Source organism: Myotis yumanensis, unplaced genomic scaffold, assembly GCF_028538775.1.
Source record: "Myotis yumanensis isolate MYYU_CA2020_CCGP unplaced genomic scaffold, mMyoYum1.0.hap1 SCAF_1, whole genome shotgun sequence".
NCBI classification, from domain to species: Eukaryota; Metazoa; Chordata; class Mammalia; order Chiroptera; family Vespertilionidae; genus Myotis; species Myotis yumanensis.
Window position 1 is genome coordinate 210,718,031 of NW_027223752.1, and position 13,926 is coordinate 210,731,956.

Consider the following 13,926-nt stretch of genomic DNA (forward strand, 5'->3'; position numbering starts at 1 on the left):
TCTGAGTGTGTGTGTGTGTGTGGGTGTGTGTGTATCACTATGTATGTGAGATTTTTGGGAAAAAAAATTTGTAGAAATGAGAGAAATAAATGGACTTATAACATACTAGAATAAAAATTGTACTAATGGCATTTCCCAGGATTCCACTGAGCAAACTTGAAACAATTTTACAATGATGAACCATTCAGTTAGGGAATAATAGGTAGCAGCATCGTTTTAAAATCCCAGTTAGAGCCCTAGCTGGTTTTGCTCAGTGGATAGAACGTCAGTCTGCGGACTGAAGGGTCCCAGGTTATATTCTGGTCAAGAGGTCAAGGGCATGTACCTTGGTTGTAGGCTCTTCCCCAGCCCGGGCCCTGGTCAAGATTTGTGCAGGAGGCAACCAATTGATGTGTTTTTCTCACAGCGATGTTTTTCTCTGTTTTCCCCTCTCTCTTCCACTCTCTCTAAGAAATAAATAAAAAAAATATCCTCGGGTGAAGATACAAATAAATAAATAAATAAAATCTCACTTTGAAAAATTCTCTAAATCCCAGAATCTTCAGCTCATTTTTCCCACATAAAGACCCACATCTTTGGAAAATTGAGTAATCGAGGCTAATCAATAATAAAAGAATTTTAAACTTTGTCAGAGTGGAAAAATTATATTTGCCAAGATCCATTAAATTATACTTTATTTTCGCAACTTCCTTATTATGTCTAAATGAAATGGGACTATGATTTGGTCAGAGAAAAAATGAAAAGCATTTTTAAAAGTGCTTTATTTTCCCCTCACCAAGACACAGGATTATTTCTTAATGTGAAAGCTAGATTACATGATGATGGATGATTTCATTGAGAGTTCTGAGAGAAAGTCGGAACTACAAAGATTTTTACAACCAGAAAAATTTCTTTGATAAGCCACCCGGTTCTACTCCAAGTAGAAGGGATCTTGTTTTAAATATTCTACTTTATGTTTCTTCTAATTTTTTGCATATAAGATTTAAGTTTTTTATTGTGGTAAAATGCACATGACATAAAATTCACCATGTTAACAATTTTAAAGTGTGAAATTCAGCGGTAGTTAGTATGTTTACAGTGTTATGCAATCATCACCATTCCCTGGCTTCGTTCACTTGGCATAATGATATTATGCATCGATATATTGGCACTTCATTCCTGTTTGCGGCTGTATAATATTCCATTGCATAGGTATACCTCATATTAAAAAATCTATTCATCCATTGATGGACATTTTGATGGTTTCCTCCTTTACCTATATTGTGTGCATATTGAATTAAAAAAATCTCTTTACTCCATTTTCTTAACATGGTGGGAAATTCTCATTTCAGTATTTTAGATATTTAGAATCTAAATTGACATTTAGATTTTTTAAAAGATAACTTTATTTCAAAGAACTACTAGGAAAATCTGAACAGTATAGTTGGAAAATCATAACCATTATTTGGCTGAGTTCATGGATAAGTAGTGATAAGTCTTTCAAGGAAATGAGTAGGAAAGGTGATCTTAGTATTTTTGTATTTTTTGATTGCCTTCAAACTCTTCAGTTTACGTGGGTGTTTTATGAATTGACAGAAACCTGCACAGCCAGGGTGGGGCAGGATTGAAGATAATGAGCAAGATGAGACCAATTCCTGTTTAGGAAGCCGCTCTGTTAACACTGTTCCTGAGACCAGCTGCTTCACAGATCTGCCACTGATGCCTCAAATCAACTTGAAGTAGCCCAGTGCCTTTGAGCCATTTTCTCCAGATTAAAAGTCCTCAATAGGAGGGTCTGTCTGGCTATGACTAGTTATTGACTGACACTCCAGCTGCCAGAGGCGGGGAGAAGGCATAGCGGTCTTCTTTAGCTTCTGGAGTGAAGTGTCCACTGCACTGGCCTGCCTTTATACCTTCAAACATACTCTGCACCAGAAACTTGAAGTTATAAGAAACTTCTGCTTAGGGCCCTGTATGAGAGTAGGCCTTGTGTGGAGGATGCAAATGTGAATCACATCACCAAAGAACTTCCAATGTATTGGGAAGACATATGAGCAAGCAACCAAGAACATAAAATTAGAGAAAAATTCAGACTTTTTGTCATCTAAAAATGGTTCATTGATAGCACAGCACATGACATTTCTATTAAAATTATATAAAAATATTCAGCTCTAAGATGATCTAAGATAATGCTGTAGTATATATTTATTAAATTATTCCTTTATTGCTGAAACCGGTTTGGCTCAGTGGATAGAGCGTCGGCCTGCGGACTGAAAGGTCCCAGGTTCGATTCCGGTCAAGGGCATGTACCTGGGTTGCGGGCACATCCCCAGTAGGAGATGTGCAGGAGGCAGCTGATCGATGTTTCTCTCTCATCGATGTTTCTAGCTCTCTATCTCTCTCCCTTCCTCTCTGTAAAAAATCAATAAAAAATAGATAAAAAAAGTTATTCCTTTATTCATTCAGTAAACATTTATAGAAATCTGCATTGTAGTGTGGTATCCAAAACAAATGTAACCCAACTTCAAATAGGTCATTCAGTGACTTGAGGGGGTACATTTTGGAGCTAGTTCATAAAAAATTACATGTCTACACCCAATTACATGTCTTGCAGGGATACTACTGAAATGCTTTCATGATAGAGGCAGTTGATTAAAAACACCTGCATTTAGCATTTTTCAGACTTTCCTTGTCTAACCGCACAAATGCTAGGCTCTCAGGTAAGTGCTTGTCTGAATGAGATGATTCAGAGTTCTTTGCTGAATTTGAGAACCTTTTTACCCCCACCTGCAAGTATCTCTAGAGTTCACCCGGCTTGGAAGTAAGATGGTTATTTGATTAGACAAGCATATAAATCAAGTCCCTAAAATCTCATGATAGTATATGGACTTTGCTACCTACATGTCCAGTATCAAAAACATATGGACATTTACTTAATCAACGATACAAATCAGACCTTAAACTATCCTCTAACACTTGCCAAATGCTCAGTTGAGACATCTGGTATTCGAGGAAGTTGGTCAAAGGGATGTGATGACTCTCTGTGTCTCTCGGCTTCACAAGGTTTATCTTTATGTAAAGTTAGATCATCCAGAAACAGGCTGTACTATTTTGGCAAAATTCCTTTACGGAATTAATTTCAATCTGATTTTATGCCCTAATCTTTTAGAGTTGGTCAACAGAAGAAACATGCTTCAAAACATATTTTTATGTCTTGGGAAAACCCAAAGACAACATCTATTATGTAACCTTATAGTCCTTTGTGTAAAGATTTACACTGTAATTTTTTTCCTACTCTCAGGAGAAGTTTCTAATTTCAGATTTCATTTGTCATGTAAGAACTATCTAATTCAAGATGATTTTCTTATTGGCTGACTTCCTTGAAGCTCAAAGACAGATTCAATCCTCTGTTGTAGTAAATGTAGCCCAGGTTGCCAAAAGTTTAAAACTTTGTAGCCAACTTCAAAAAAATTGAAAAATAACTCATACTCGTATATTATAAAATTCACTCTTTAAAGGGATAAAATTCAGTTGTTTTTAGTACAGTCACAATGTGTGCAATCATCAGCACTGTTTAATTCCAGAACATTTTCATCAGCTGAAAAAGAAATCCCGTGCCCATCAGCAGTCATGCCCTGCCCCTCCTTCCCCCAACCCCTGATAATCACGAATTTACTTTCTGTCTCTATGAATTTTCCTCTTTTGCACACTTCACACAAATAGGATCATGCATTATGTGCATCTCTTGTCTGGCTTCTTTCACTTAGCATAATGTTTTTCAGGGTTCATCCATGTTGTAGCATGTGTCAGTACTTTATTCCTGTTTATGGCTAAATAACGTTCTATTGGTTGTATATATCCCCATTTTGATTATCCATTCATCAATTGATGAGCATTTGGGTTGTTTCTACTTTTTGGCTCTTATCAATAATGCTGCTATGAATATTCAAATACATATTTATATGTGAACCTATGTTTTCAATTCTCAAGGGTATATATACTTAGGACTAGAATTGCTGGGTCAGATGGTAACTTGATGTTTAATTATTTTAAATAACTACCAAACTATTTTATGAAGAGCTGTATCATTTTCTACTCCCACCAATAATGCATGAGGGTTCCCATTTCTCTATAGCTTTGCCTCTGACTAAAAGAGATCACTGTGGTTGTTGTATTGAGCATAGGCTGGAAGGGCAAGGAAAGGAACAGGAAGATTAGTTAGGAGGCCACTGAAGTAATCTAAGTGAGAGATTTTGGTGATTCAGATCAGTATATTAGCAGAGCACATGGTGATAAATGGTTCGATTCTGAATATATTTGAAAAGTAGAGTCAACAGGACTTCCTGACAGATAGATGTTGGTTAGGGGTTGAGAGTAGTTAACAAAGAAAAGAGCTGAGAATGACTTAAAGGTTTTTGGCTGGAGTAACTGGAACGATGGGATAAAAATAAACTGGATGAGGAAGATTGTGGGTGGAGCAAGTTTAGGGAGAAAGATCAGTTCTGTTTTGGACATGCTAAGTTTGGGTTGTCTAATAGACATTCAAATAGAGGTGTTTATAAGGCTCAAGTCTGGAGTTTATTAAAGAGGTCTTGGCTGGAGATATATATTTTGGAGTCCCTGGAAGACAGATGATATATAGATTTATGGGACTGGGTGATATAACCAAGAGAGTGAGTATAGAATAGAGAAGCTGATGTAGGGCTGAGGCCTAACATTAAGAGGATGAGAGAAGAGAAGCAGCAAGCCAAAGGAGTTGAGAAAGAACAACCAGAGGTGTTAAAGTATGGACATCCTGGAAACCAAGTGGAGAAACTGTATCAAGGAGAAGGCAATGGTCTGTTGTATCAAATGCTGCTGAGAAGTCAAGTAAACTGATGACTGAAAACCAACTGCTGGTTTCAGCTCTGTGGATGTCATGGGCATGACCAGTTTCAGTGGAGTGAGGGGGCTAAAGCCTAAGAGATAGTGGGAAGAGAGAAATGAAAAGTAACTATGGAACATTTTTTAGGGATTTTGCTGCAAAAGGGGAGCAAAGAAATGTAGTGAGAGGCTGGTGGGGGAAGTAGGAAATCTTTGATTTCCTATTTCCATGGAAGCACTCACTATTCTGTGGCTGAATTCCTATAAACCCCACCTGCCACAGTACGAATGTCCCACCTCCCCATAATTCATATGTTGATTTCTAATTCCTCACAGAATGCTATTTGGATGTGGGGCTTTGGGAAGTGATAAGGTCAAGAGGATGGAGCCTCCTGAATGTGATTAGTGCCTTAAAGAGTCCAGAGAGCTCTCTGATGCTTTTCTAAGTTGATGGCCATCTGTGAACAAGGATTCAAGTCTGAGCATAGGCAAAGGACATCTCAGGTACTAAGAGTAGGTCCTTAAAGCACCCAGTTATCAATAAACATACTTCAGTGATGAGGCCAACCAGCTGTTCAAACATAAGTCCCTTTTAATATTGCTCTATGTGGGAGTTTTGTGGTAAGTCCTCACACCATCTTGTGACCTTACCATTGTATGATTTTTAAATGGATAGCAATGAGGAGGTGGGGGTAGGAGAAATTTATCCTGCAGCACCATAATCCAAGTGTTTTTTACTTTTTGAAATGTCACTTAGAGTAATAAGTAGATGCCTGGCATCTTGTAAGTAGAACTCAGCTGAAGCAAACTCACCAAGTGTTATTTTCTTTTTTTCACACAGAAGCTTTGTAGTTTTCTGGCAGATGTGTAGCTCTGGCACAGAGTATTCATTTCCTACCCATTAGCAAGAAGCTGCTGGTTAAATGACTGCCTGGGTGAGAAGAAAATCGTAGAGTCCAATGTGTGGGTGTAGTGTTTTTTGGAATGTGCTATTCTGGGGTGAGAAAGAATAATACTTTTCTTGAAAAAGTGTTACATCCTAAAGAAAGAGAAAATGATTTAAAGTTCTTCCATGAGACCATTGGATATGAGGTTTTAATAAACAAAGCAAGGTAAATCTACCAGTTGTCCTGAGAGCATTTCCATAAGATCACTAACAGCAAGTTCTGGCAAGAATTTGGATATTTGTTAGCAAATGAAATCTCAAACTGTCAGTTGAGTTAATGAATAATTTATGAAATTAAATGGAAACTTCTCAGTGGTGTAGACAGATTCACCATTATTAACTGAAATGGAACTACTTGAGGTCCTGAATTAATTAGATTTTTAAAAACTTACATTTCATTTTGTGGTTTAGAAAAATGGATTCATGTCCTGATTTATAAAATTAAAGATGGTTTCCATGGGTTCTTTAGAAATAAGTACTGTCAAGACCCAGCTTTTAGCCAAAAATATCAGAATAATTGTAAGCAAGAAGATTTTAGAATAGGAAGAATTAATCTCCATAAAATCTCTGGGTGCATCAGATCCCCCAGTCATAATGAATATAGCCATTAGACATAGATATGAATGGGTCCTGGGAAAATAAAAATATGATTTATAACTTGAGTGTTCCATCAGGAATTGACCAAAGAGGTCTGCATGACTTCTGTTAGAATTCCTTATGTGTTGGTGACTTCATTTTGGAACTCTAACAGGAGACTCCTGGTGATGACTTAAGTTCTGACCTACTATGTTGTTCATGTTGTCTTTGAAACCTACTACAATTTGGCTTTCTTCTATCTCCTAGATAGGACTGATAGTCGGCAATGATATCTATATGGCAAGCCTGCTGGCCTTATTATTCATACAGTTTGAACTCAAAATCCAGTTTCTCACTCTGGCATGTAAGACTGCATAATCTGTATCCTGCCTCTCTCGCTTACCCAATATCCTAGCACTTTCCACTAGTCCATTAAACTTTATGACACATTGACCTTATTACTGTTGACGCTGAGAAAGAATGTACCTGCTAAAGAAGGACTCCTTGTGGTTAATAAGGCCCACATTTATAATCAGAGTCTAGCAGCCATTGTGTATGTGGCCTCGCATGCTTGCAGTATTTCAGCCAAAAGGCACAGATTGGGCAGCCAAGCTTTCTGCATTGTGCTCCCGCTGTCTAAGCAGACCCTTATAAAGGAGTTCCTGGAATTATATTTTGACCAATAGAATTGAGACTTTCTGTCTAATTGGAGCTGCACAGTTATATTTGCATCTTTTGCATCTTTACTGATCAATCAGAATGGCTCCATTTCAACCAATCAGGACAATGGTTTTAGACCAATCAAATTGTTAATTGGAGTCCTCATTTGCATGAAAATGGACCAATCAGGGGCCAGGGGTAGGAACTTCTCTCTATATAAGCCAATCTCTCCTTTTCTTTGGGGAGCTCACTTTCTGCTTCTTTTCCTCCTGGCTTGAGCTGTGACATGGAGCTGTTTCACTGGAGCTGTGGCAATTGAGTTGCAACCCTGGGGCTGTAATGCTTGGGCTGCTACACTTCAGCGGCTTTGCTTGAGTCTTTACTTGAGCCCTTTCGCTTGAATAAAGTCTCTTCCTTCACTGCACCTCAGCTTGGGGACTCTGGTTGATTGACTTGGTGGCAGCAACTTTTTGTTAATATTACTGATGTTCCAACACTGCAAGCTCCTTCCCATCTCAGGGGCTTTCCTTTACTGTTCTTTTTGTTTGTAATGTTGATCTCTAGACCTTCACAATTACCTCTATCTAAGCATTCTTATCTCAGCTCATATATCAACTACCTCGTTGAAGCAGCTTTCACCCATGCCAAGTCACTCTCTATTTGCTTCTTTTGTCTCCTTCAAAACACTTCTCAGTATCAGAAATTATTTTTTCACACGTTTGTAATTTCCCTCTCGCTGTCAGAAGTAAAGAAGGCTTGTTTTTCGGAGATGTGTGCTGACTTTCTGTTTTTAAGTAAACACTCCCAACATAATTGTGACACAAGCATATGATGCCTTATTGCTAATACAAAGCGACTTGATGGGAGTGGAACAAGTATAGGCCAATTGTCTAGAGGTCGAATCAGATCTACTCTAATCACCTAAGCCTTGAAATATATAATTCCTTTTGTAGTGTCAGGATGTTTCAGAATTCTGGATAAGTTCTATTTATAAATTTTTAATGTCTTATGAGCACATAATTCGAGAAGCAAATTTGAGTGAAATAGTTTTTGCTTCTCTGTGCAGTACCCCCTTCAGACCCAGAACAGAGAGACCTTTCCCTGGACCCCATGATTTGGGGAGTGGTTCTCAACCAGGGGTGGCCCTGCCCTAAGAGAACGTTTGGAGAAGTCTGTAGATACTTTTGTGTCAATCCAGGAGTGATGGGGTCCTCCTGGCATCTAGTGGGCAGAAGCCAGGGATAGTGCTAAACATCCTACAGTGCACAGGACAGCCTCACATAGCAAATAATTAGCTATACTAATAAAAGCATAGTATGCTAATTAGATCGGACATCCTTCTGGACGTCCTTCCTTCTGGACAAAGCTGCAGCAGGTGGGAACCTCGGCAGAGGTGGCAGAGGCCCCCGGCCATGGGGGCAGCGGGTGGGGGCCAGGGCCAAGGCCCTTGCATGAATTTCGTGTATCGGGCCTCTAGTCTGGTATAAAATGTCACAGTGCCAAGGGCACAAAATCCCAATTTAGAGGGACCACCCTGGCTTTCTGCCTCCAGCCAAGCTTCACCCCAGAGTGCAAGAAGTCTGTCAGCCAAGGAGTTATGCCCATCGAGAGTCTGGTTTTTGTTCAGCAATGTTTTCAAATTATGGTCCTGACCACCACCAGCCACAGCACCTGGAGTCCTATTAGAAAGGCAACCTTTTGGGCCCATCTCAGACTTGCTGAATCAGGAAATCTGGGGAAGGGGCAACATCTCCATTTTAACAGGTTCTCCAGGTAATTCTGATGAATGAATGCCAAGGTTTGAAAACGACTGTTCCAGGGACAGTCGTTTAAACCTAAAGAAATCTGATTGTCAAGAGGAAAGATAGAATTTTATTTAATAGGTTGTTAACTTGACTTCTAACATCTAACTTGACTTCTAACCCTATGAAGGCATAGGGTATGTGGGCCTCCACTTACACTCTTGCTCTAGGCCCCACAAATGTTTGGGATGAGTCTCGATGTGTGTCCCAGTTTTCTCAGGCTGTCAAATGAGGGAATTCAGGGGCCAAATGCCAGGAGCCATTTGGATATTTATAACGTTATTCATGGGCCATACAAAATTAGCAGCTTAAAAATTTGCCTGCTATATTTGGTCAAACATTTAATTAATTCACTCTTAATGCTTTGGCAGAGTCAGACCAAAGGATTTCTTGAGCCTTATACAGACCGAGGACCGGATGTTCCCCACCCCTCAATCATTAGATCATGGCTTAAATTTCCTTTTCTGTATAGGAGTTCATGGTGACTGTAGAAGCACTTGGGTCTGACAGCATTCCCTGCCCAGCATTCCCTGCTCTTAGGATATAGTGACTTTTATGCTTAATCACTGGCAAAATATTTTTTTGCTCTCCACCCAACAGGATTTCTTTAATTTGTCTCTTGATGTAATATAGAAAAAAAGATGTTGTCAAATGAATTATGAAATGCCAAACAAAATTTGAGCAATATTTAAGTTCCAGATACCTTTTTAAATAAATAAATAAATAAATAAATAAATAAATATATATATGTATATATATACATATATATACATATATATATTTTTGTTGTTGTTGTTGTTGATTTCAGAGAGGAAGAGAGAGGGAGAGAAACAACAATGATGAGAGAGAATCATTTATTGACTGCCTCCTGCACGTTCCCTTCTGGAGACTGAGCCTGCAACCAGGGCATGTGTCCTTTACCGGAATTGAACCCGGGATCCTTCAGTCCCTAGGCAGACATTCTATCCACTGAACCAAACTGGCTAGGGTTCCAGATACCTTTTAATAGCATGATTTATATTTTATACATGTAGTAAAAATAAAAAGCACAGACACACATATTCTTGATGAGTATGTAAATTAGCATTACTCTTTGAAGAGAAAATTCATATTGTTAATTGAAAATTTAAATTTTGATTCAATAACTTTAGTTTTAGAAATTTATTCTAAAATCACTAGTGCATATAGGCAAAGTTGAATGGTTAAGGGTGTTTGCTGCTGCTTTTTTGCTAGTATAGCCCAAAATTGGAGACAACCTACATGTACATCAGTCATGGATTGGCTAAGTAATGTATGCACAGCCGTGTAAGAGAACACTATGCAGTGATAAAAAAAAAAAAAAAAAGAACATGGCTTGTGCTGTTAATGAAGTTGGGCCACATAGTGCTCAAAGTGTTAGGAGTGAATGGTAACCTGACATCAGACCTCAGGCATTCAAATACCAGCTCCACCATTTATTTGCTGTGTGGCCTTGGAGCAAGTTACTTATTCTCTCTTTGCCTCAATTCTTCCATCTCCAAAACGGGGAATAATAATACAGCAGACTTCACAAAGTTGTTGAGAGGATTAAATAAGATAAATGAGTTAGTCTTTTAATACGTGGCATAGAGAAAATAGTTAACAAATGTTATTATATCGAAAGACTTCCGAGGTGAATCATTAAATGAAAGCGTCATCAACAGCGCACAGAACAATGTGTATAGACTGGAAATACAGGAGTATATATATATATATACAGGAATTATAGAAAAGGCTTGGCAAGGATACGCAAACACTATTTCCAGTGGTTGTTTCTATACATCTGGGATGGGAAGATGTACGTATTTTCATTGCGTATTTTTTCCATGCATAAGTATTACTTTTATGATTTTTAAATTATTTTTTAAAAAAAACACAAGAAAAATTAAAATCACACAGATGCTCAGATTCTGTGTGATAGAAGAAATGAACCATCTGGACTCATGGATATATTTTTAATGGGCAATAGGATGACGTTTTTAGAGCTGAAAGATTTATTTTTGTCCACGAGAAGCAGGCTAGTGTTTAGGATTTCATGGAAAACTAATTTTTATAATGATTCTCTCCTCTTCTTAATGATGAATGTCTTCGATTTTCCACTTGATGTAACTAAGAGATTTAGGCTAAATTGCCTTTCTTGCTGGAGGCTGAGGAGTGAAATGTAAAATTATCCTATATGCAGTGCTCAGTGGAGGGAGCCCTTGGTTAACTGGAGGGACCTTCTGAGTTGAAAGACTGAAGGGCCCTTTTGTAGTGAGTTTTCTCTCCAGCTCCAGTGTAAATCCTCTGCTGAACTGTCCTTCTTGTTTAAGTCCCTGGCGGCCTGTGAATACCTGCCCACACAATGACTTGATCGAACAAGGCTGAGCTGATCTTCCTTCAGCTTTTTGCCAGCAAAATGCCTGGATGTAGGCGGCCATGGTTGTTCCATTGCAGAAAGGAGTTCTCAGGATGCAGGGATCAGGAGAAACACCAGGAGTGTTCTGTGTGGCCGCTGACTTTCATACTTACCATCCCATCAGCATTCTGGGATTGGTGGGAAGCCAGACTCCCAGTTTGGTCGAGGAAAAGAAAAATCCTCATTGTGCAGTAGGCTTTGTGAAGGCCTCAATAATCTAACGGTTCTCCCAAGTTTCTAAATAAATTTAAACCTTGTGCAACTCTTTTTTAAAGTGTGGTCAGGGTTTATGCCATTTGTTTTCAAATCAAATGATTAGAATCCATTCATTATTAAGGACTGTTTTATTTTTAATCTTTGGCTTTTATTCTATCATCAAATGTTCTCTTTAAAGGGTTTTTCCCTTTTTAAAAGTTTTTATTCTTTTTCTTTTAAAAAAATTTTATCCTTAAAGCATTACAGATGTTCCCCCCCCCCCACCCCCCGCTCCCCACTGATCCCCTGCACCATGTTCCTGCCCCCTCCCCGGCCTTCACTGCATTATTGCCTATGTCCGTGGGTTATGCATATATGCATGCAAGTCCTTTGGTTAATCACTTCCTGCCCATCCTCCAACCCCTATTTATAGCAATTTTAAAGTAATTAATAATCGGATGAAATTATCATTTTTCTTTGCCACTGAATCTAACTTTTTTCCTTTTCCTGTGCCTTGCCCCCCTGCTTTTATTTTTTTGCAAAAAACCCCACACAGCATTCCATTATCAAAAATGAAAGTCACTACGCATATAGACTTGACGCTACCACAGCTTCAAGATTTCCAGGTTCCCCTGAACCCTTGACGCTACTTGTTATTCTTCTACGTTATCTCTGATGTGTTTCTCCAAAAAATCCCACCAGGGAACAATTCCATAAACATATCACTTTCCTCCTCATCACACACCCCTGCTACTTGATAAGTGGAGGCTGTCTGATTTCAGTTCTCCTGATGAATTCTCTCTCCTTCTCCAAGGCCAACAAAGGACCTGCTTCCTTTTCTCCCACTGCCTCCCAGATTCAAAGGAAGCACCCCCTTCCTTCTGTCTAAAACTAACTCCTCTACCTCTTCTACCCTTTTTTTGTATCAGGTGATAAAATCCCCAAAGGTTTTCTTCAAATATGGCTTGCCTAAATAAACCAACTGATTTATGAAGAATAGGATATTTTACACTAAAACCTAAATACTTTGAAACCTACAGTTTTAAATCTTGGATGCAGTGTAACCATATTTATTTGAATGATTGAATGAGACAATCACAGGACAATGTTGGCGGAAGTTGAGTGAGAATGTGGGTCAGGAACAAAATAATGTTGTCTAACTCTTGTCTCTGTTTTTCAGGGTCCTTCCCAATTTTTAGTGCATAAGGATTTTGCAGTATGTTAAAATAATTCTACATACAATCTTATACCATCTAAGCAGACACTGAATGGCCATTTATTTATTCTCTTTAGTTATTACTTATTTTTATTTAAAGGTATTGCTACATTGCACGATAACATTGGGCAAGAAAAGAGAAGAAAAAAAGCACCCAGCCAGATAAATTTTATTTTACTTTTGACCCCTGTTTAAAGTTGCTCTTGTATTTTAGCTATTGGAATTTTTACATCATATATGTTAGAATTCTAACACCTCACCAAGTTCAAATACATGTCAGCAGACGGAATGACTAAAACAGCTGTAATAATTTGGAATTTTTTTTTTTTTGCTTTAGTAAACTTATAGTAACTTCCCCTCTTGCTGATCACATTTCACGCCAAATTTCAAATACAAATCCCCCTCTTGAAATATTGATTTATAATTTAATGCTTTTTTTTGGGAAAGAGAGTAAGTGCCAAATAATGATACTGTCTGGCCCAGTGATGGCGAACCTATGACACGCATGTCAGAGGTGACACGCGAACTCATTTTTTGGGTTGATTTTTCTTTGTTAAATGGCATATAAATATATAAAATAAATATCAAAAATGTAAGTCTTTGTTTTACTATGGTTGCAAATATCAAAAAGTTTCTATATGTGACACGGCACCAGAATTAAGTTAGGGTTTTTCAAAATGCTGACACGCTGAGCTCAAAAGGTTTGCCATCACTGGTCTGACCAAAGATCACTGTGGTTGGACTGTTTAACTCGTCTTTACCCTTCATTCAGAGAACCGTCTGTGACCGAATTCATACAGGAACAGGAGCAAGACCAGCAGTGGCTGACGTTACACTCCGACTGGGAGAGCCTCAATGGGAGCACTTTGCATGAACTGCTGGTGAAAGGGTAAGACACCCTTCCCAAGAGCTGAGTAGTGTGCATTAAAGAGTGAGAGTCTATCATCCGGGCCCTTCCTCTCTTTCTCACTTGAGATGATGCACATTTGTCACATCAACAGTGAGTTTCCACAGAATGGCTGCTGGCCTTTAACTTCAACATCGCTTGGCTTTATTTTTTCTTTCTAGATATAGATTTTTCCCTCTCTCTCTTGGCTAATGATGTTTTCCTTTAATGATGATTACAGAAACTATTGTGGTAAAGGAGAAGGAACTTGCATTCTAATGTTGGAGTTTATTTTTCACTTCCTACTCGAAACGAATTCCATGTTTGCACTTCCTACCAATGCTACATGTAACTAGTTAACAAAGGGAATTGAAGGAATGAAAAATA

General features: G+C 38.4%; 1 protein-coding gene across 2 annotated transcripts in view; it reads left to right on the top strand.

The window, feature by feature from the left end:
• CORIN (corin, serine peptidase) overlaps window positions 1-13,926 on the top strand; it is a 207,763-nt gene that overhangs the window by 176,578 nt on the left and 17,259 nt on the right. For both annotated transcript variants that reach the window (XM_070397080.1, XM_070397085.1), the window contains one exon: window positions 13,426-13,542. In XM_070397080.1, the coding sequence (XP_070253181.1) occupies window positions 13,426-13,542 (117 nt within the window). The remainder of the gene's footprint in view (window positions 1-13,425; window positions 13,543-13,926) is intronic.